The sequence below is a fragment of the Primulina eburnea genome, chromosome 17 (assembly GCF_022965805.1).
Source record: "Primulina eburnea isolate SZY01 chromosome 17, ASM2296580v1, whole genome shotgun sequence".
Taxonomy (NCBI): Eukaryota; Viridiplantae; Streptophyta; class Magnoliopsida; order Lamiales; family Gesneriaceae; genus Primulina; species Primulina eburnea.
The window spans coordinates 11,505,960-11,531,616 of record NC_133117.1 but is presented as its reverse complement, the minus strand read 5'-3'; the positions used below and the strand labels follow the sequence as shown (position 1 = coordinate 11,531,616).

The following is a 25,657-nucleotide window of genomic DNA, read 5'->3' as shown; positions in this document are numbered from 1 at the left end:
ATCTGTACTGGCACCTCTACTTCAAACCAATTCAATAAATCACAATGATATGCTTGATTGTTCTATTTGTCACCTAGCTAAGCAAAAGAGATTGCCTTTTATTTCTAATCATACAACTCGTGATGCCCCCTTTGAACTGATTCACATTGATGTTTGGGGTCCTTTTCATCCTTTGAGTGTTGAAGGATACAAATATTTCCTTACCATTGTTGATGATCACACACGTTACACTTGGGTTTATTTGATGAAAGCAAAATCGGATGTTTTAGGAATTTTTCCCGAATTTTGTAGACTAGTGCATACTCAATTTGGTTCCAAAGTCAAATCTGTTCGATCCGAAAATGCACCAGAATTAAACTTTTCCACCCTATTCAAGTCTGAGGGGATTGTGTCTTATCACTCTTGTGTTGAACGACCACAACAAAACTCGGTCGTGGAACGAAAACATCAACACATCTTAAACGTAGCCCGAGCTTTGTTGTTTCAGTCACATATTCCTTTGGCTTATTGGAGTGATTGTGTGCTAACTGCAGTGTATCTTATCAACCGAACTCCTTCCCCTCGCATTTCCAACAAGAGTCCATTTGAATTATTATTCAAGAAACTCCCTTCTTATCTCCATCTAAAATCCTTTGGGTGTCTTTGTTATGGTTCTACTCTTTTGAGCCAACGTTCTAAATTCTCTCCTCGTGCCATCAAGTCTGTATTTCTTGGATATCCCACGGGCTACAAGGCCTACAAACTCCTCAATATTGACACTAATGAGACATATATATCCCGGGATGTGATTTTCCATGAACAAGTTTTCCCTTTTGCAGACCAATCTGTCCCTTCTGATTCATCTTTACATTTCTTTTCTGAAACTGTTCTTCCTGCCCATAGTGAGCTGTCCTTGCCATCCTCATATTCTTCCAACCAACTCCCTCAACCTAGCTCAAAAAGAGTGTCTACCAAGCCTAGTCACTTACGTGACTATCATTGCTTTACTACTACCTCGTCCAATATAACTAAATCCTCTACTGTCCATCCTTTATCTTCTGTCATTAGCACTCACAGGCTATCCCCTCCTTATCGCATATTGGTTAACAACATTTCATCTATTCATGAGCCTCACACCTTCTCTCAAGCTGTCCAACATCCAGAATGGCGCCAGGCCATGACTGATGAGTTGAGTGCTTTGGAGAGCAATGACACTTGGTCCATTGTTTCTTTGCCATCCGGGAAACGTGCAGTGGGGTGTAAATGGGTTTATAAAGCCAAGTTTCGTGCGGACGGTACCCTTGAACGATACAAAGCACGGTTAGTCGCCAAAGGGTATACTCAACAAGAGGGTGTGGATTATTTTGAAACATTTTCACCGGTTGCAAAGTTAGTCACGGTTCGAACTTTGCTAGCATTGGCTGCTGTTCGAGGATGGTCCTTGATGCAACTTGATGTGAACAATGCCTTTTTACACGGTGATTTGTTCGAAGAGGTTTATATGGCACTCCCTCCTGGGTATGAACGAAAGGGGGAATCTTTGCCACTCAATGCTGTTTGTAAGTTGCAAAAGTCTTTATACGGACTCAAGCAAGCCTCTCGCCAATGGTTTGCCAAATTCTCTTCAACTCTACTTAAGATTGGTTTCGTTCAATCCCATTCGGACAATTCTTTGTTTGTTCGCACACATGGTGATGTATTTTTGGCATTGTTAGTTTATGTGGATGATATAGTAATTGCCACAAATGACAAAGCTGAGGCAGAGAGTTTGAAAACATTTCTGAATATGCAATTCAAACTCAAAGACTTGGGTGATTTGAAGTACTTCTTGGGCATTGAGGTAGCCAGATCTTCACGAGGTATCTATATATGTCAACGCCATTATGCTCTTCAATTGCTCACTGAAGCTGGTCTCATTGGGAGTAAACCACGAACCACTCCCATGGATGCAAATTTAAAACTCAGTCAAGATGATGGTGAGTTGTTAATAGACCCATCCGAGTATCGAAAACTCGTGGGAAAGCTACTTTATATCACCATCACGCGACCAGATTTGGCTTATTCGGTAAACAAGTTAAGCCAATTTGTTTCTGCCCCAAGATCCGCTCATCTACAATCCGTATATTCTGTTTTGAGATATGTCAAGGGAACAGCAGGACAAGGCCTGTTTTACAGCTCCAAGTCCGAAGTTAAATTGCATGTATTTTCGGATTCTGATTGGGCTGCTTGTCCAGATTCGCGTCGATCAATTTCCGGTTTCTGTGTAATGCTTGGCAGCTCCTTGGTTTCATGGAAATCAAAGAAACAACCAACCGTATCAAAGTCATCTGCTGAAGCCGAGTATAGATCCATGGCGAATGCCACTTGTGAGGCTGTGTGGATGATTTCATTGTTAAAGGATCTATGTACCATTGTGGACACACCCGTAACATTGTTTTGTGACAATCAAGCCGCTATTCATATAGCATCCAACCCTGTTTTCCATGAGCGCACAAAGCATATTGAGATTGACTGCCATGTTGTGCGCGAGAGAATTCAATCGGGCATCATCAAGGTTTTGCACGTTGCATCGCAGCTGCAACTTGGAGATTTGTTTACTAAAGCGCTTCTTCCAGCCAGATTTAGAGCATTGTTAGTCAAGATGGGAATTGAAAACATTCATTCTCCATCTTGAGGGGGAATATTAAACGTTAAAGAAAGAAACACGCTTATTCCTTACGCTTATTCCTTATTGTTTAGTATAAATACATTGTATTGAGCTGATTTCTATTTTTAGATTGAAGATCTCAATTCTTTCCTCTCTGTAATTTTTGCGGCAGTTACGCATATTCAATAGAGTTTTAGTTCCAAACTCTGTTTGATTTCTTTTCTAATAGAACCTCATGACAGCAACTTGACACCACCAACGGCCTCTAGACACTAAAGAATCACAGCCCCTTGCACCAAATTCAGAAGAAAAAAAAAACGTGAGTATCATGCATGCTAATAGACAAGTTAATGAAAACTTAACCGAAAACGTAGTTACGGAATAGATCGAGTGATGAACATGCATAAACATGAATTTTCGATGTATATAGGACGTGAATGATGAGAAAGTAAGAGATACAAGCGTGCCTTATGATGTTGATGATAAAAAAAACGTGAAGATGAAAGCTTCCTTGGCAAGAACAAGAGACCACCGAAGATTTTCCTCAAAGAAAAGCTCTGAACTCGAGGGATGAATGCTGCTGGGTAGGAGGGTGTCGGCTGAACACTCTTAGGTTTAGGTTAAACAACACTTAGTAGCTTAATTATATAGGTAATATTAGCTTATGGTTCATAATTTACATTTTAAAAGTTTAAAAGGGTTTTTAAGCCCAACAATTTTAAAATTAGGCATATTAAATCCAAACACACTCTCGGAAAATATTTCGTGTTGAAAAGATTTGGACAATATTAGCTGAAACCTTAAAAAGTCTCTCGATTTGATAAAAATTCGCGTACCGTTAAGAAATAAAATTCTGCGTGTAAAATACCCAATAAAATCTCATTTCCGAAAAATACACTTAAAAAACTTTAAATAAATTTATAAAATAGATCATATAATAAAATAATTTTCCTGAAAATTCTCCGGTCTCCGATCCTCGATCGAATGCAACTTAAAAATTTTAATGCACGAACTTTTAAAATTTCATGAAACAAATCCTATCATGCATGAATTATGCCTAAAATGCATAAAAATAATTAAACATAAACTAATGAAATAAACATGCATTTAATGCTTTAAAAACAATTACATAAAATCCAAAGAAGTTTAATAACTTGCATGCATGCCAACTTTTTAAAATATATTTACTAACATGCTAAATTATCACTTCTTAAATAAGTCTTTATTAACTTATCTCAATACTCCATCTACAGTCCGGCCTCACTTATTTAACTGAAATGATAACAATTAAACTACTGCATAAAATAAATAAATTTAAAAAAAAGAATTTAAATACTCAGGCAATAAAAATCATTTTAATTTAAATACTAGAAATTATGCATGGTTTATACGCAGTCCAATTTATGGGTTCTACACCATTCATCCAAGGAGTACGATGATGTATAAGGATCTACACACTCTGTATTGGTCGCCGAGCATGAAGAGAGATATTATGCGTTTTGTCTCATTGTTTGACGTGTCAGCAGGTCAAGACAGAGCATCAGAGACTTGCAGGGAAGCTAAGACCACTCCCTATTCCTGAGTAGAAGTGAGAAAACATTACCATGGACTTCGTGACGGAACTACCGACGACGAATTTGAATGATATTCGATCGACACACTGAATCAGCACACCATTTACCAATAAGGAAGACTTTCACCATGACTCAGTACGCAGAGCTATATATCAGAGAGATAGTCAGACTGCATGGGATTCCAGTGTCCATCGTGTTAGACAGGGATCCGAGTTTCGCGTCTACATTCTGGAAGAGTCTGCATCAGGAATGGGGTACTAAGATGCTATTCAGTACTGTCTACCATCCTCTGACTGACAGAAAATCAGAGAGGGTGATTTAGATTTTAGAAGACTTACTCATAGCTTGCATGATGGACTTCCAGGGCAGCTGGTAGCCGAAGTTACCCCTTATGGAGTTCACGTACAACAACCGTTATCATGCATCGATCGGTATGACTCCATATGAGGCATTATATGGAAGGAAGTGTAGGTCTCCGGTGTATTTGGACAAAGTAGGAGAGATGACAGAGTTGGGGCCAGATATTTTCAGTCAGACTGCAAGGTTCGTTGTCAAGATCCGAGAAAGAATAAAGACCGATCAGAGCCAGCAGAAGAGTTACGCAGATCAACGGCGCAGAGATCTTGAGTTTGCCGTGGGGGATCATGTGTTCGTGAAGGTCACACAAATGAAGAAAGGAAAGCTCAGTCTTAGATACATAGGGTCGTTTGAGATCTGAGAATTTTGGGGCACTAGCTTATAGAGTTACATTACCACTGAATCTGGCCGGAGTTCATTATGTGTTCCATGTCTCCATGTTGCGGAAGTACATGTCAAATCCTTCGTGTGTGCTAAACTATGAGCCACTTCAACTGACATCGAACCTATCTTTTGAGGAGAGACCCACTCAGATATCGATAGACAGGAGAGGAGGCTTCGGAACAAGGTGATTCACATAGTCAAAGTCAAGGGGTTGAATCATTCCAAGGAGGAGGCTAGTTGGGAGACGAAGACCGAGATGAGGAGTCGCTACCTGGAGTTATTCAGTACGTTTTGAATTTCGAGGACGAAATTCAATTTAAGAGGGGAGAATTGTAAGGTCTAGGAAATTCGAACTACGTAACCCGACTGCATAAGATCAAGGGTTTTTATTTAAAATATGTGTTTAATGATTTTTTTATGCATTTAATGCATGAATAAGTGGTTATTTCATGGTTACTTTAAAGATTCATATATTTGGGATTTAAGTTGCATTTCGCACTCGAACAAAGAACGAAAACCTGGGATATTCGGCAAAAATGTTTTTATTAAATAATAATTTTTAATTATTCAATATATGGTGTAATTAAGTATGATTTTTGAAATGGGAATTGGTTGGATATTTTTACTCGTTGGGTCATATTTTTAGCCGGTACGCAAAATTTAACGATTCGGAGGACTTTTTGAGGGTTCGGACAATATTTTCAAAAACATACCTTAACGAATTATTTTCAAGAGTGTTATTGGGCTCGATGGGTTTATTTTAGTGATTAGTATGCCCAAAATCCTTTTAATCCATTTAATTTTTTATTAGGGACCATTAAGGTCTAGGGTCGAAAGTTTTCATGTTTAATGCATTAGGTTTAGCAGGTGTATAACGCACTGGAAATTTCCATTAACCTTTAGGCGTGATTCGTGGGTCTTAAGTGGTCTAGAATAGTGGTTAGAGGCTGGTCATGTAGGTTCAAGTTGAGAAAAATTTGGTTATGTTTAGGGTTGATTCGGGTTAAAAACAGGACCCCGGTCTAAGTCTCAAAATAGATCGTTTCAGTTTTGAAAAGAGCTCGATTTTACGTCTAATAAATTTTTATTAATATGTTTTGAGTTGTTTTGTTGGATTTGTGTCGAAATTTTGAGGTCCAAGGGTAAAATGGTAAATTAGGGTTTCCAGGGGTAAAATGGTCATTTTGCACTAGAGTCGAGTTTTTAGTCCTGGCAGCACCGTAAACACGATTTGTCATGTTTTAAATGTTTATTTTATCATGTATATGACTTTTTATGTAATTATGAAAAAATATGTTGCATGCTTGATTTTAAGAAAAAATTACGTATATGCATGGTTTTATTAAGTGATGAATATGATGAAATGTGTTGAAGGATGAGAGTTGGTTGTGACTAATATGATGACACGATGACATGTAAAGCCAAGGCTCAGTGGACGGGTAATGCTGTCTCTATGTTCATGCCGCCGGGTACTACGTTTACACGTAGATGGATCCATCTACTGACACGATGTTACGAAAGTCACAACTAATGAACAAAATTCAAATTAATAAAAACGCACATGTATATGCTGATATGATGTGATATGTTATGAAAATGTTTATGATTCGACAGGTTATTATTACGCATGCGACTTTTACGATCATGAAATATATTTTTCTTACTGTACTTTTCATTGTTGTTTGTTATGTATATGTACTTGCTATAACATTAAAGGTGTATTGAGTTCTTAGACTCACTAGGTGTGAATGATGCAGGTGAGCATTTTGATCAGGAGACTGGAGGTGCCGAAGACTGAGTAGGTAGGGTTGGTTGTGCGCACGCGAACCAGAGGACCGTGTTTTCCGCACATCATGTTTTTTGAGATATGAGTGATTTGGATATTTTTATACGCTATCATTTTTATATGTTTTTCGTTGGCAAGAACTTTACACATTCCTTATTCGTTTTATTTTTAAAAAACGTATGTCGAGGAATGATGAAATGCCTTTTTTTTTTAAATGTTGTAATTTCATATGTCAATTGATTTTCAAATTAGAAATTTCTGATGTTAATGCATGCATGCTTATAGATATAATTTTAGTAAAATGAGCTTTGCAAAAAAAAATCTAGTATCATTTTAAGTAGTAGACGTTTCAACCACAATACCAGGCGACGGGGAAATCACCGACACCCTCACCTGTCAACTGAGCCTTGGCCTTACATATTATCGTATCTGAAACGTCCACTACTCGTATTTCTTTAAAATATACTAGAAATATTTTTTCCTCCACTTAGCCATTCGGCCGAAATTATTCTATACATACATATATATTTTTAAAATACTTTTTTTCCATATAAAATAAACCAACCAACTATTATTTGAAAATTAAAAAAAAAATTAATTCAAAGTATAACATCGTAAACGTCAACCAACCTAAATTAAAATTATTTCAAAAGTAAACTCAACTCTAACATCCTCTCCAAAACCTTTCAAAAGCATCATAAGTCATAAAATCTTTAATGTAGCTTAATTATTAAACATAATTTTGCGGAAAACTAGGGACGGTCCTCCAGTTGCGTGCATCTTCAGACCAGCAAGATCAACCATCAAGACCTCTGTTAACATCAATCTCATTCTCACCTGCATCGATCACACCTAGTGAGGCTATTGACTCAACAAACCTTAATCATGATAGAAAATAATACATATACATTCACAAGCAAAAGTGAAATACTTTTACTTAAAATAGTTTTTCATGAATATAAACTTTAATGTTTTCCTTTCAACATATCATATCATATTTTCTTTCATCATAAACGTATACGTTTCTCTTTTTTTTGAAATGTGATCCTCAATTGTGACTTTCGTATTAGTTGTAGGTTAAAGGATCCATCTACGTATTATCACGGTATAGGGCAGCGGGGACATCAGCGACACTTTCACCAGTCAACCGAGCCTTGGCCTTACATATCATCGTATCATCGTATTAGTCATAATCAATTCATGTCCTCCCACTTTTCATATTTCCATCACTTTAAAAATTCATGCACACATAAATCAATTTTCTTTTAAACCAAGCATGCAACATGTCTTTTAGCATTAACGTTTCATCATAAAATACCATAAATATTTAAAATAAACATTTATTATATCATTTAGGGTACTGCCAGGACGTCTAACAATTTTCAGTTGTAAAATGATCGTTTTGCCCCTGAAACCCTAAATTTCCCAATATATCCTCATACCTTAAAACGACAACCCAAATCCATCCAAACTTAACATATGACCTTAAAATACACCCATAAATATTTCTTAGACATAAAATTATTAATTTCTCGATTCATTTTTAAACTTAGATGTACATCCCGATTTTGACTCGTATGGACTCGAAACTTAACCAAACTTTACGAAATTCGAGCAAGGCTTAATAACACCTAACTAAACCATATTCAAGCCCATTAAGACCTTAGAATCAGCATAGATATTCTACTGAACCCTTGCTCCTATTTTCATAAAAATCTATCCTTCTACCCTTGATACCTTCGGCCCTAGCCCATCTTCACCAAGACAAGACCCTCTATCCCCATCCTAGTACCATGACTGTGCCCATAGCAAGCCCTTGGACCAAACCTAAAAGCCCTAACACGCCCATCCTCCAAAGCCGCAACTCCTTAAGGCATACGCGGCCCCAAGCTCATGCAATCACCTAGCCCTTCTAACCTAGCATCGTGCAGCCACCCTAGGACCTCTACTGGACCGAGCCTAAAGGACCTAGAAGCCCAACCCTCAAACCCGATCACTCGTGCCATGTGCGGCCCTCTACTCCAAAGCGATCACACAAGCCTCCAGCGACCACCCTAGGACCATTCTATCACCCCCCCTTAGGTCTCCTGGTCATGCCATAATAGCTTCTAAGGCCGTGACCTTGTAGAAACGCAAGCCCTAACATGCCCTTAAACCTTAGGTTTCCGTTCATCACTTCCCTAGCTCTTGTCTAGCCCTTAGCCCTGTCTATTGTGAGCTTTAAACCTACTGGAATCGTCCCTTATGATGCCTCTACCATGGCAGCCCTTTTGGGAAATGTTAACATAAGTTTTGGATCACAAAAACTTAAGTTCTTGGCATGAAAATCCTGCGTGCATGCCCTCAACATGTACTCGAGTTTTTGAATTGTCCTATCGGTTTGGTCATCAGTTTGTGGATGATAGGCCGTGTTGAGAGTGAACTTTGGTTCCCATAGCCTTTTGAAAAATTTTCCAAAATCTTGATACAAATCTTGGATCTCTGTCAGAGAGTATACTCTCCAGAACTCCGTGTTGTCTCACTATGTTGTCCATATACAAGGTGGCTAGTATATCGAGGTTGTAATTCATCCGCACCGGCAAGAAATGTGCAGACTTGGTAAATCGAAGGTATGTGGGACCGTTCGAGATACTGGAGAAAGTGGGAACCTTAGCCTACCGACTGGATTTGCCACCTAATATGTCCCGAATACATAACTTTTTCCACATATCACAACTGAGGAAATTTGTCCCGGACCCAGGTCATGTACTCAAAGTTGCACCGCTGATGATTGAAGGATATCTGAATGAAGAACTCAAATATGAAGAGGTCCCTATTCGAATAGTGGACACTAAAGATCAAGTGTTGAGGCACCGGATAATCACATATGTCAAAATATAGTAGTCAGATCATATTGAAAGGGAAGCAACCTGGGAACTAGAAGAGAGGATGCGCACACAATACCCATATCTGTTCAAAAGATCAAACTGATCCATGTTTCGAGGACGAAACTTTCAAATAGGAGGGAGGGATTTGAGAACCCGGAATTCCCGAAGCGAATCGCGTAAGAAATACAAACTTGAAATTTAGCTTAAACTAAGCTCAAAACTTTTATTCTAACTATAAAACTCGAGTATGAACTTAAAATTTTCAAATAACTTAACTCGAGGAAGTAGCTCCAAAGTCCGGGGATTAGCTCAATATGAAGAAAAGATGCAAGTAACTGCATCCATTGAGGAGTCGTCCCTGGAAGAGTAAAACCCCAGCTCAAAGACTCGATCTTTCAGCTCAAAGAAGCTCAACCATGCTTATCCTAAAAAGACCAAAAAGAGAGCCAAAGGAGGAGCTAAAGGTTTGGACAAACTCATTATGCAAGAAATGACCATCGAGAAAACCAATGAAGGATCTAAGGGAAGAGCTAAGAGTGATATGATCGGTTGACTGGTTGAGATGTGTTTAGAAAGGGGCTTGAATAAACACTCAAGATTTTATAGGCTTTTTGAATGAAGTGTCAGTTTTGTGGCAAACTGAAACTAGGAATCTTGTCAATCAATTACAATCAGTTTAACTAATAACAATTGCGGAAATAAACTGACTGAAAGATAGAATAAATAACTGAAATAAGAACACAAAAATATTTATGGATGTTCGGAGATTTGAATTGCTCCTAGGTCACCCCTTCTATCACAAGGATAGGATATGCACTAAAAGACTTTGATCGATACAAAACTTGTACAGATCCAATTCATTTTGGACTTAACACTACCAAAGCTGAAACTCTTAGTTTAAAAAATATCTCACAGTTCTTCGACTGAACTTAGCACAACTGATCTGGTTAAAGATCAAATAAACAATAAAACAGTTTGTGCTTATGTGCTTGAAAAGTAGCCTCGAATGCTACAAATAAATCTGATAAGTGTGAGCTTTTTGATTCTTGATTAAGAGCGATAAATTCAGCAGGGTAACAACAAGCTTGAAAGAATAAATATATCGATTATTTTCTCAACTGCTCTTCTCATTTATTTATAGGCTTCTCTTCAACGGTAACATTAAATATAATTTGAATCTTTATATCCGTTGATTGCCACGTCAGTATTCCTCTGACATTCGTACACTGTAGCTCTGAAATGTGGCGTTCTACTATGAGTTGCAGTCTGATTTGTAGCGTTGTCGGTTGAATGTCCTTTTCAACAACTGATGACGTGTACAATTGAATGATCAGCTGATGAGCAATCTCCGGTAGGCTCACAATTGAATATATCAACTGAGCAGTCAGTTGACTCCGTAAGTTCAGTTCGGCTGGTTTCAGTTGCCTTTGATAATCTGTGCATTAATCTTCAGTTAGGAAGCTGTCAGTTGATTTAAGTAGTTCAGTTACTTCAAGCTACTTGATCAGTTAGTCCAATAAATTAAAAACTTAGTTTGTCAAACAACCGAAATTAAGTTTCCAACAATTTTCTCTTTTTTGGTGTTTGACAAAACTTGTAAAGTATGAACTGATCTACTGAAATAAAAAATATTCTTCAAATTTATTGTATATAAAATAATTCTTCTAATGTATATATTTGCATAAAGAATGAAAATCAGGAATTAATCTATGTACAGATTCATACAAAGAATAAAAGAATAAATATTTCCGGCCTAGTCTTCAATTAATAACTGAAGTCAGTTGATCTTCATTTCTTCTTCTTTCCTTTGTCTTCTTTTGACTCTTCTGTCACTCTAATTTCCCCCTTTTTGTCAAGCACATCAACTTTCTTTGATAATATTCGAACATCTGCTGCGATATCTGATACAACATTCATTACAATGTTCTGCAACATATCAATCCTTTTAGTGACTGTATTCTCCAGAAAATCAAAGCGTATGTCGACTAATGCTTGAGTTTGGAAATTCAGTCGACAGTTATCTTTCTTGATTTTTTCCATCTAGAGAAAAAAGAAGTAACACTCTGATTTATTTGATTCAGTTTGTTCGAGGTAAACTCATTATTTCAGTTGAGCTTCAAAGAGTGTGCAAGCTGAGTAGACTGTATTGCAGAAATAGCATTCATCATACTGACGAGGTTGGACTAAACAGTTTGAAGTTCTTCAAATATGGCATCAGTATCCGTAATACTAGGATACATGGCTCCGAATGTTTCTGGAATCTGCTCCCTTTCCAGTTGAGTAAAAACAACCATCGCACCACCAGTTGGTTCTGTTTCATGCGTCACTATTTTTGAAATACTTGCCGTTGTAAGTTCCTATTGAGGCTGGGGAGGAGAAGAGACAGTTGGAAGAACAAAAGTAGTGGAAGGTTCTTCAGTTGATTCCAAAACTGATTCTTCAGTTGGTTGATTAACTGGCTCTTCAGCTGGCACTTCTTCAGTTGAAATTGAGTGCAACTGAGCCTCTTTAGTTTTTCCCAAAACTTCATGTTCAGTCATAACAACTGACTGAACTGGCTCTTCATCTTCTTCAAAAATGGCATTCTTGGCTTGTTCTTCAAAACTAACAGCTTGATCTGCTGGTTCTTCAGTTAAGACAACATCTTCAACTGATCTTGATGTTTCCAGTTGAATATCATAAGTGACTGATTTAATGACCTCATCAAGATTGGCTAGTGATAATTCAGCTTCAGAATAAAGCGTTGGATCAGCAGTTAAAGATGTTGGTGCTGAAGATGATGTAGTTTGAGCAACTGAAGTAGAATGGGCAGTTTCTTGTTGAGTAGGTTCAGCAACTGAGTCTTTGGATGGCTCTTGAACTGATTGTTCAGCTGGCTCTTCATATGAGAAATCTTGGGAGGCTGCTCGAATGATCAGTTCTTGACCCATTTCCCAGTTTATGATTTCCATCTACAACGAGATAAGATCCAAGTCCAGTTGGTCGTGTACAGCTATGTCATTGTAAGCGGTTAGACTGGTAGGATCATAATTCATTTGCAGTTGAGCAACGATCTGCTGTAGTTTCTTTTCTCTCAATTGATTGAAGAAATAATTCTTACGCTCCAGAGCCTGAACAATTGTTGAAGCCTTGACGACCTTCATAACCACAGTCTCCAGATCAATAAATTTCTTCAGTTTAGACTTCTTCTGAAGCTGCTTGGCAAAGACTTCAGTTCTGAGCTTTGGCCATTCATTGTAGGCCTTGAGCTTGTTCTCTGAGAATTCATTGATCTCTTGCCAAATAAGATCAATCTGTGTTTGGATGGCATTGGTTGGCTTGGGCTCTTTTAGCATTTTTCCCTTGCCTTTAGAGTCAGTCAGGGCATGAGGAATGCACAACCTTGATGTAGTCGCGTCAAATTGTTCTATGATCACTATCCCTTTTGGTGTGGCAATAGGTAAATAGGTGTAGCCAGAGATAGTGATCAATGGAGGTTGAACTCCAGCAAGTTTCTTCTTGTCATGTGATTTTGAAACTTTCTTCTTCAGTAGGATGACAGACAGAGGTAACTGATCCTCAGTTGAGGATTCATTTGGAATAGCTTTCAGAGGACGGCCTTGATAGGATCTTGAGCCCTCGACTACATCAGTCTTTCAGTTGGGATGGTCTCAACTGCAGCAGCAAGTTTAGTCTTCAAAGTTCTTGGCTTCTTGAAGACCTAGTGTAATGTCCGAGATTTTATTTATCGTAATCTGAGATTAATCTGCACTACAACAAAAAAGCCAAACGACAACGGATAAAATCCGTTGTTGTAGGCCATTTAAAACTGTTGTAACTGAGGGTGTTGTTGAAAGTGTCTTTAACGATAACGGTTTTAAACCGTTGTCTTTTCTATCAACGACAACGGTTTTGCAATGGTGTTAAACCGTTGTAATTTCTAGCAACGACAACGGTTTTGCAAGGGTTTTAAACCGTTGTTTTTAACCGTTGTCGTAGCTATTTTAAAACTGTTGTTAAAGTCAGTGTTGTTAAATGGTCCGCTCAAAGACAACAGTTTTTGACTGTTGCAGTAGCTACAATTTGCGACGGTTTGTAAAATCTTCGCAAAATAAAAAGTGATGTCGAAACTACAGTTTGCGACGGTTTTGATAACCGTCGCACAAGATATTTGCGACGGTCTTATAATCACCGTCGCTAATTAGCGACGGCCCAAAACCCCGTCGCTAAATTTAGCCACGATTTACATTTTTACCGTCGCTACATTTAGCGACCGTATTCATGTGCAAAACCGTCTCTATTTAGCGACAGTTTATAGATTCCGTCGCTAATATTTTAGGTAAAATAAAAAAAAAATTTACGAATTTAATAAATCTGGGTTTTCAATTGATACACTCGTGTAAGAGATAAAAAATTTAAAAGTCGTGAAATGATAAAATCGTGTAAGAAATAAAAATTTTAATCGTTTTGAAGTGGTAAAAAAATCGTGTAAGATATAAAAATTTGAAGTGTTGTGAAGTTGTAAAATCACGAAGAGACAAAAATTTAAGTGCTGTGAAGTTGTAAAATCGTGTAAGTGAGAAAAATTTTAATTGTTGTGAAGTGAAGTGGAAGAAATTGAAGCAAATTTGCATGTATTTATAGAGAGTGGTGAAAGAAAATGGTGGGAAGTTTAGGCGGGAAGAATTTTTTTGAAAATGGCAACTGCTTCAGTTAAACCGTCGCGAAAAAATAAATCGGCGACGGTTAAATCTAAACCGTCGCTAAATGTTGCGATGGTTTTTATTTAACGGTCGCAACTTTAGCAACGGGTTTGGTATCGCTAGTTTTAAACATGAGACATGTTTGTTTTACTGTCGCTAAATTTAGCGACGGTGTAGATTAAACCGTCGCAAAATTATAAATCGGCGACGGTTTATGTAAAACCGCCACTACCTTTAGCGACGGTTAACGAAAAAACCGTCGCTAAATAGTTGTTGAATGTCTCAAATGTCCTTTACCATTTTTCTTGTAGTGAGAATCCAAAACTGTTGTCTTTAATAATTTTTTTCATTAGATAAAATTTTTGTATTAAATTTTTTTAATTTATAATATAATTAATAATAATTAAACCAAAAATAACAATCGAAAACAAAATATTTACCACGTTAAATCCGTGACTATGTTATGTTCAAAATTCATCTTCCAATATATGCCAACGATAAACAAAAATTTTACGAATTTGAATTAATATAGCAATTGACCTTGATACATGTACGTCATCAACGTGACAATGTTATTATTGCAATTGACCTTGATACAGTTAACCAAGAACCCTTATATTACATTAAATTCCCAAATTCAAATAAATTTATTATTATCTCAATTGTTCTCCAAAGCTAGAAATAAATATAGATCGTGTCATAGTAAGGTTATGATTTAACACTAGTAGTTTAGCCCGTCATTCAGGCTATTCTCTTGAAATATAAAAATAAAACAGTAAATAAAAACAAAATAAAAAAAAAAACTTACAAAGTTGTATTCAAAACTTGAAGCTTTTATTTAATTCGTAAGAAGGGTTGTTTACAGGGAGGAAATAGAATGGAGCAAACTTGACCGTATTCTTCTAAAAACACAATACAGCCTATAAATAGATAGAAGAGCCGGACATCAAACCCAGGATTCCAACTAAAAACATAAACAATACAATGCTTTATAAAAGAAAATAGTAACATGGTTACAAAAGTCAAAAAGTCTATAATGATATTCCACCAACTTTATTAAAGATGAATATCCTAATCATCTTTAATATTTTCTTTTAATGAAATTATATAATTCTCAAAAATATCACTAATATGGGAAGGAATATCTTCCTTTGGGTCTTGAGAATTTTGCATCTGATTTGGAGTCAGAACATGCAATGTTCTTATAAAGATCTTTCTTCAGTTTTTCAATGTAGACTTCAATCATCTTTTCTTTAGAATAAATATCAGAATATTTCGGAGTAAGAAACTTGAAAGAACTCATTGAATCCTGCTCTTTTTCTTGTTGTTTATTAAAATCTTTCTGATATAAAGAAATTTTTTCTTCCATATGTTGAAGAATTTTGGAGCCATAGAGCTTTCCTGTATCAGGGTCTTCTCTTAATAATTTGTCCCAAAATTTTGTGAACTAACCTTCCATAAGCAAGGAAATTCTGGTTGTAACATCCATATCCATGGAATTCCGAATTCCATAAAGAACAGACATAAAATCTTACCATCGATTAAATGTTCTGAAAATAATTTTTTAATACTTGAGGAAATTTTTAACCAAGTATTCATTGGTTTTATGAAAAATCCACTACAAGAAAAATGCAAAACGACAACGGAAAAAATCCGTTGTCGTAAACACTCAACAACTGTTAAAAAAGTTAAAAAGACCAAATTTTAATTTAGCGACGAATTATAAAACCGTCGCTACGTTCAAATCGGCGACGGTTTACAAAACCGTCGCTAGTTTTGAATCGGCGACAAATTTCAAAAACCTGTCGCTATTTAAAATCGGCGACGGAGTTTTCTAAAATCGTCGCCGATTTAAAATTAGCGACGGTTTATAATGCGTCGCTAAATTAAACTTTGGGACGGTTTTAGTAAAACCGTCGCTAATAGCGTCGGTTTTTTGTTTAAACTGTCGCTATTTTTAACAACGTCTCTCTAAAACCGTTGTAATTTCTCCGAAAAAACACGCTAATCCACAACAGTTCACGAAAACCGTTGTCTTTTCCCTAAAAAAAATGCTAATCCACAACGGTTCACCAAACCGTTGTCGTTTCTCCAAAAAAACACGCTAATAGACAACGGTTCACGAAAACCGTTGTCGTTTCCAAAAAAAAACGCTAATCCACAACGGTTCACGAAAACCATTGTCGTTTCCCAAAAAAAAACGCTAATCCACAACGGTTCACAAAAACCGTTGTCGTTTCCAAAAAAAAAACGCTAATCCACAACGGTTCACGAAAACCGTTGTCGTTTCTTCGAAAAAACACGCTAATCCACAACAGTTCACGAAAACCATTGTCTTTTGTCCTCAAAAACACGCTTATAGACAACAGGTTTATAAACCGTTGTCTTTGACCCTAAAAAACACGCTAAAAGACAACGGTTTTTTAAAAACCGTTGTCTTTTAGCGTGTTTTTTAGGGTCAACGACAACGGTTTTGTAAAACCGTTGTCGTTTGCTGCTTTTTAACAACGGTTTTCACTAAAACCGTTGTTAAAAAGCAAAAGACAACGGTTTATTTAAAAAACCGTTGTCTTTTGAGTGTGGTTGAATGCATATTTTGTTGTAATGCTGGAATGATTATTGATTAATTAAGGTAAATATAGACGGAACGGATTAGACCGAGAAAGACGAGAAAAGAAGCAAAAATTATGTGCGAGGGTGTGCCATTCGCGCACATGCGCGACGTGATGCGCGAGCTATGTGCGGAACGGGCAGAATCCCCGCGCATATGCGCGGCGTGAGGGCGCGCATGCGGGAGGCGTCCAGTAGCTAAAGTAAATTTCCAAAGAATGTGGCTCACATGCGCGGAAGACGAACGCGCATATGCGTGAGAATTGCCGAGATACACGCGCCGAGACTTTGTGTCTCGCGCATCTGCGCCGATGGTGGTCGCGCATATGCGCGGGACGTGCAGCATGAAGAGATGAATCACGTTTCTATACATGCACGAGATATATATATATATATATATATATATATATATATATATATATATATATATATATATATATATATATATAATGCATTACTCTTCAGAATTCAGCAAGAAAGAGGGGAAATCAAAGGAAGGTGCTGGAGAGAGTTTTCAATTCTTTATTTTAGAATTTGATTTACGAGAAATCCGCTTGTCTGATTTTCAATCCGAGTACAACACCGAGTTCCTGGCGATACAGGCTACAACTGGACATAAGTTTTACTACGTTTCGATATGTCTTGAAATTATGGTATTGCCAGAATCAGATACGAATAATATATGTTGTTCTTGCGATATCAGACTTCGTATAATCGAAACCAGATAGAAGAACAGATACTTTATGAAATTATTATGAATTTTCAGAGTTGATTTGATTGTGATCAAATTGAATTGATATCAGATTTGTGTTGTTGTTGATTATGAGATGTTGAGATTGACGGGGTTATGAAGATTGTATTGTTATACCGTCGAAACATCAGTAGATTGACTTTGATCAGATTCAGTATTGATTTCGATTGTATCGTTATATCATTGACATTGATCAGATTATGTCTTGAACTAAGTATTGATCAGAGCAGGTATGGAATGAGTTGTATATTGATATTGTGTATATTTGATATTGTCATGTCAGATTGGATATAGACAGATTTGACTTCGAGACTTCGACTTCGTCAGACCGAGAAGAGAAAGGTATAAATCAATGTTAATTAGGAGATACGACTCGAGTAATATTTAACTTGAGTTTCCCTAAAACCACATACTTGTATGTTATTGTTTTCATACCTTTGTGTTATTTGAATGAGTATGCTGATTCTATTGATTTATTGAAAGCAGAGAATAGCAGATAGCGATTGAGCGAGAGTCGCTGACAGAAAGGCCATATTGTGACAGAATGATCATTGGTCCATTGCACATTGTCAGAGTAGTCATTGGGCAGATCCGCCTAGTCTTGGTAGAACCACCATGGCAGAACCGCCAAGTCACTGGACTTTTGGATATATATATCTATAGACTGAGGAGAAGACCGACTCCTATTACAGATCTTCGATATAGACAGCCAAAGTCTGGGACTAAAAACGTACCACCATCTAGCTGGGGTAAAGTAGATGGGAAAACGTTGCGTTCTTATTCAGATTGGGATCCCTAGATCAGATGAGAGATGAGTCGAGTCTGAGATGCCGAGTCAGGAGTTGAATTACAGATTGTATAGATTATGTTTCGTAAATTACGATCCATGTTTTAGTTACTGATTGATATTGAATCAAGTTTCAGATTATGATACATGCAGTGATATATGTTCAATGCTTTTATGTTAGTTCAGTTAATTGCATGTATACATTGTTTATACTGGGATTTATTCTCACCGGAGTTATCCGGTTGTTGTCTTGTTTTTATGTGTGTATGACAACAGGTGTGACAGGATCAGGGTCAAGAAGAACATGAGAGAGGACAAGTTAGCGTGGTGATTCCGGACTTATTGTAGATATGGTTTTGACACTTGACTAGTAGTTGAACCTTAGTCTAGTTGAATGCTTGTTGTACATAATTGTACTTTTATACTGATATGTATATTAGTTAAATTCCATTACGTTCCGCACTTGCATGTTAAAAAAAAAGAAAATTTTTAGACCCTGTTTATCTTAATTGATAATTAGATCTCAATGATGATTAAGAAGATGATTAGCGTCTGGGTCCCCACAACAGGTGGTATCAGAGCATTAGGTCCTAGAACAGTAGGTTTCTTAGACTGAGATAGAGGAGAATGAGCGGGGTAGATTGAGTTTTCTTTCCTGCTTTTGCGATACTAGCATGTGACTTGTTGTAATGTTGAATAACATTGTATATACTAGCATGATACTATGTTTTACTGCCTTATAATACATGTTACTTGATTTAACTGATTTGATTTGATAACGTGTATTATTGAGTATGAATCAGACCTGATTCTTGATCAGCAGTAAGATGATCAGAGGAGGACTGAAACAGGTTTGTTGTATTTGGTTACTAATGCTTTTGGTAATCAGATATACCTCCTCGAAGAATTCCAGAACGAGGAAGTACTTCGACTGATCAGATGGATGTGTCAGAGACTCTGATGTAAACACAGTTGAAGAAGTTTTAGTCGTTGCAACCGCCGATTCTGAGGGGTACTGAGACGCCAGTTGATTGTGAGAATTGGCTAGATGACATAGAAATGCTATTTGAATTTCTTGGTTTCACAGATGATTGTAGAGTTAAACTGAATGGGAACCAGTTACGGGAAGTCGCAAGGAGTTGGTGGTTGGTAACTAAAGAAGCCTTAGAACAGCGTGGTCCAGTGATTACATGGAAAATTTTTAAAGATGAATTATATCAAAGATTCTTCCCCGTATCATACAGACAGGATAAAAGTGCAGCGTTTGTAAATCTAAGACAGGGTCAGTTGAATATTGATGAGTATTTGGCCCAGTTCTTCACATTGCTACGTTTTGCCCCTCACGTGGCTAGAAATGATGCATCTATATTTGATCAGTTCATCCAGGGATTGAATCCGGAGATACATAGATTGGTAAATGTGAAACAACCGAATAACTTTTCTGATACTCTGAACAGAGCCAGAAGAGCAGAAACAGTTCTGATGAGACAAAAGGGAGCTTTGTATGTTCTTCCAGCCTCGAGTTCACAACAACTGCCTCCCAAATTCGAGATTGGCAGCCGCAGTGATGGAAAGAAAGAACAGTTGCAAGCTCGAAAGAAGCAGTTCAAGAAGTTAGGGAGCGGTTCATCTAGCTCCAGTGGTTCTAGCCCAAGTTATAGCAGGGTCTATTGCAGAACCTGTGGAGGGAGACATCCCACAGAGCAATGCCAAGCACTATTTGGTAGTTGCCGTATCTGCAGACAGCAGAGACACTTTGCTAGAGTTTCTCCACAGAGATGTTCCCGAATATTTCAGAGAGGAGAATCATATGGTGGGAGTGACCGAGGAACAGACCCAGGAGGCACTTGATGATATAGTGACAGGTAATTGTTTCCAATTTGATTATTATGCATATGTATTGAAAGATACTAATGCCTTCCATATGATTATTTTTGAATGAATTGCATCGATATATGCTTTGGTTATCGAGTTATTATATGCTGTAGTATGGATCTCTTTTATGTTAAAGAGAGGTTTCGTATCAGTGACATCTGTTAGATCTTGCATGCTACAGTATGACAGAAGTGATATTGAGTTAGATGAAATAGTACTTGGGTTGTCTGATTTTGATTACGTATCAGTATCGATATGTTGACCAAGTACCGAACTACAATTGATTATTTCCAGAAGATTGTGAGGTTCAGACCAGATATGGTTGATGAATGGAAATTTACGGTAAGGATTATAGATCTAGAATTTCCTTGATCTTTGTAATATTTATAACTCGATGATTATCGAAAGAAACGGAGGAATTTCTTATGTATTCAGTTCATTTACTGAAACTGAGCTTATCATCGGCCGATTTGCCAGTGGCATGCGAGATATTAGAATTGCTAATATTATTTCAAATTAGATTCCGGGTTGCCTCTGATTTGAGAGATAGATTGCAGCATTGAGTAAGTGCCAGGTACAGTTTTTATTTTTAGAACTTTGTACATAATGATACTAATTGAATTGAAAGAAGTGAAAGATCAGTTAGAAGATTTACTGTCTGAGAGTCACATCTGATTGAGTGTTTCTCTTTGGGATGTTTCAGCTATGTTTATGAGCTGATAAACTCTGTGTTCAGAATATTTTGATGATTATCTGATTTGTTGATCTATGATATTCTGGTATATTCAAAGAATGTGACTGAGTCTGTTAAATAGCGGAGTACTGTATTGAATATTTTGAGAACGGGAAAATTGTATACAAAAAAATGTTGAAATGTGCATCTTGATTGAGACAGATTGTGTTCAGGGTTTGTTATATCTGAAGAGAATATATCTCTTGATCTAGCACAGTTAAGTCGTAATTAGTTGGCCGAGATTGAGATCAGTGTCAGAAATTGTAGTTGCATGAGTTTAGTAGGCTATTCCAGCTGACTGTTGTTTTAAATCTGATTGAGAATTGTTATTTTTTGGAGCAGTATGTGATACAGATTGTATACAGTTGAGACTCTATCCTGTTCAAACCGAATCAGAACTGATTTTGAGAGTTAGAGCGGTTCAGGAAGTTGATCAGAATGTTCAGAACTTGATATCGACAGTCAGAGTAGGGCATCGGCCAGAATATCAGGTTTGTGACAGTGGGTTATATGCGAATAACCGTCTTATTGTGCTGAATATTTCAGAGTTTAAATGAACGATATTGTCAGACGTGTACATTAGTCAATTCCGTAATCTTCCTGATCGCAGAAAGGTACAATGACTTGAAAAGACAGTTTTTGAGAAAAAACAGATGAAATCAGAAATTACAGAATATGTATCGAAGTGCCTGAAATACCAGCAGGTAAAGACAGAAAGATAGAAACCCGGGAAATTATTTTAGAGCTTGTTTATTCCTGAATGGAAAGGGGGATCATAATTCCCTGGATTTTGTGAAGAAGCTACCGAAATTTGCCTGAGGTAGTGATGTGTTAGGGTCGTGAGGGACAGATTTACAGAATCCACATGTTTTAACTGTACAAGATGATGTATAGATATGATCAGATGGCATAGATTTATGTCAGATAGCGACCAGACTGTACGGAGTGTCGAATTCGATGGTTTCAGACTGTAATCTTTGGGTACTTCGCACTTTGGGGCAGAGTTGCAACAAGCTCTAGGTATGAGATTATACCTGAGTACCGCATATCATCCACAGACTGATGGACAGTCAGAGCAGACTACCCAGACTGTGGAAGATATTCTTAGAGCGATAGTACTTGATATTAGCACTAATTGGCAGGATTCACTGCCATATGGTGAATTTTCGTACAACCGCAATTATTAGACGAATATAGATATGGAATTAGTTGAGACGTTGTACAATCATAAGTGCAGATTCACTCTTTATAGAGATGCTATCTTTGAGGTTCCTGAGATTGAACCTGATATGACTGGAGATGTGACTGAAAAATGAAGCTGATTCAGAAGAGAATGAAAACAGCTCAGAATAAACAGACTGAATATGCCAACGTCGGACGATGACTGTTGGTATTTGAGGCCGAAGAGTAAATATACCCTAGACTGGGATAAACAGATTCGATAACCGCTGATGGTGTTGATTTGTTACGAAATGTTGATTAATATATACGGATGTTGTATAGCCAATATTGCGAGATTGATTTGGTCAGAGTTATTTCGAGTGGTATTATGATATTATACTTCTTGAATTAATATTCCAGGTTGGAATCAGAGATCCGTAAAAGAAAGATATTTTAGAATGAATATTATTCTATTGTTGAAAACACAGTAAGATTTTCAGAATATCAAAGAGGCTACCTGAAAGACAGAATCTGATATGAGATTGATTTCAGAATGGATTCATTGAGATGAGTTTTCTGATTAAACTCTGTTATACATTTCTTCTGATATATCTGAATTGATTGCCTATGATTTTGGGGACGAAATCAGATCTTGGGGGGGAGAAATGTAATGCTCGAGATTTTATTTATCGTAATCTGAGATTAATCTGGAATGATTATTGATTAATTAAGGTAAATATAGACGGAACGGATTAGACCGAGAAAGACGAGAAAAGACGCAAAAATTATGAGTGAGGGTGTTCCATTCGCGCACATGCGAGACATGATGCACGAGCTATGCGCGGAACGGGCAGAAGACCCCGCGCATATGAGAGGCATGAGGGCGCGCATCTGCGCGAGGCGTCCAGTAGCTAAATTAAATTTCCAAAGAATGTGGCGCACATGCGCGGAAGACGAACACGCATTTGCGCGAGAACTGCCGAGATACATGCGCCGAGACTTTGTGTCTCACGCATATGCGCCGATGGTGGTCGCGCATATACGCGAGACGTGCAGCATGAAGAGACGAGCCACGTTTCTATACATGCACGATATATATATATATATATATATATATATATATATATATATATATATATATATATATATATATATATATATATATATATATAATGCATTACTCTTCAGAATTCAGCAAGAAAGAGGGGAAATCGAAGGAAGGTTCTGGAGAGAGTTTTCAATTCTTTATTTTAGAATTTGATTTACGAGAAATCCGCTTGTCTGATTTTCAATCCGAGTACAGCACCGAGTTCCTTACTCTGATTTACTACGTTTCGATATGTCTTGAAATTATGGTATTGCCAGAATCAGATACGATTAATATATGTTGTTCTTGCGATATCAGACATCGTATAATCGAAACCAGATCGAAGAACAGATACTGTATGAAATTATTATGAATTTTCAGAGTTGATTTGATTGTGATCAAATTGAATTGATATCAGATTTGTGTTGTTGTTGATTATGAGATGTTGAGATTGACGGGGTTATGAAGATTGTATTGTTATGCCGTCGAAACATCAGTAGATTGACTTTGATCAGATTCAGTATTGATTTCGATTGTATCGTTATATCATTTACATTGATCAGATTATGTCTTGAACTAAGTATTGATCAGAGCAGGTATTGAATGAGTTGTATAATGATATTGTGTATATTCGATATTGTCATGTCAGATTGGATATGTACAGATTTGACATCGAAACTTCGACTTCGTCAGACCGAGAAGAGAAAGGTATAAATCATTGTTAATTGGGAGATGCCACTCGAGTTAGATTTAACTTGAGTTTCCCTAAAACCACATACTTGTATTGAAACGTCTGCACTTTTTATTGCTTTAAAAGTAATAGAAATTTTTATTTTTTATTTTTTTAAAACCTCACATAGCATTCGGCCGAACCATAAAATTTCATAAAATATTTTTGGCATCATTTTAAAATAAACAACCAACTAACATTTTTCTAAATCTAAAAATAACATTTGAAAAGTATAACTCATACTATAACATCTCAAAAACCACTCATAATCATGATAAAAGTCATGAAATCTTTAAACATAAATCATAACATATATGCGGAAACTAGCGTCGGTCCTCGGGTCAGGTGCACCTTCAGTCCAGTCGGATCAACCATCACACCTAGTGAGTCTAAAAACTCAACACACCATAATCTTTATAACGAGTAATACGTAATACAGTCAACATATAACGGTGAAAAATATATGTACTTAAAATATCGTTTTCATGAAGATGCATAAACATAAACATTTTCGTAAACATTTTCATGATGCATAAAACTTTAAACATAAACATTTTCATGACAAGCAAACATGAATTTCCTTTCCTCAACATGACATGACATAAAACCTTAAACATAATCATGAACATCTTCTTTTTTCCTTTGTTGAATTCAGATCGTTAATTGTGACTTTCATCAACATGACATGACATGACGATGGATCCATTTACATAAAACCACAGTACTGGGCGGCGGGGACATCAGCGACACTCTCACCAGTCAACTGAGCCTTGCCTAACATGATCGAGTAGAAATACGATCGTCGGGGCTCCCTCTGGGGCCTTTTCCCATAAATGGGCTCCCTCTCGGGCCTTCTCCCCTCACGACATTCCCATTCTTACCTCAAACCTCATATTCGCAATAATGGAAACACGATCGTCGGGCTCCCACTCGGACCAAAACCCTCACGACGTCGCCATTATTAAAGAATTAGTCACAATCACTTCACTTCCTTCAACATTTTTCATTCACATCACTTTAAAAAAAATCGTGAATAATATTTACATTTTCATTTTGAAACCAAGCATACAACATGTATTTTAAATGTCTTCTTAAAATCGTAAAATCTCTTAGACATTTAAAAATCATACTTAAATCATGGGAAATTCTTAAACATATAAAAATAATCATATTTGCATAAAAAAAGCATTTCGGGCACTGCCATGACCTTTACTAATTTCTATGTGTAAAAAGACCGTTTTACCACTAGACGTAAAATTCCTCGAATTTGACTTTTTTCTTGACTTCATTGACTCTAACATGTCTCAAATAATTATTTATGCCTACATGAATTTTCTCGTAATTTGTTTTAGCCTAAAACGAGGACTTTTAAATTAATCTTTAAATGTGGCGTATTAATGCGTTTTAATCCCGAATTAAGCCAAACCTTAATATAAATTTCCCAAATTAAAAATTTAGACTTATAATAATTACTTAAGCTTAAACCCAATTTTTCATAATTTTATTCCGCATAAAACTAGGCTTTTCTCGATTCGTTTTTAAACTTAGACGCACTTCTCGGTTTTGACTCGTATGGACTCGAAATTTCTCCAAACCGTACCAAACTTTAATCAAAGCATCCTGAAACATAACTATGCCTTATTGAAC

General features: G+C 36.9%; 1 protein-coding gene across 1 annotated transcript; it reads left to right on the top strand.

The window, feature by feature from the left end:
* Positions 1–4,591: 4,591 nt before the first annotated feature.
* LOC140817871 (uncharacterized) lies at positions 4,592–4,918 on the top strand. The gene has a single exon (XM_073177663.1). It carries the CDS (start codon positions 4,592–4,594, stop codon positions 4,916–4,918), a length of 327 nt encoding a protein of 108 aa, XP_073033764.1.
* The last annotated feature ends 20,739 nt before the right edge of the window (positions 4,919–25,657 follow it).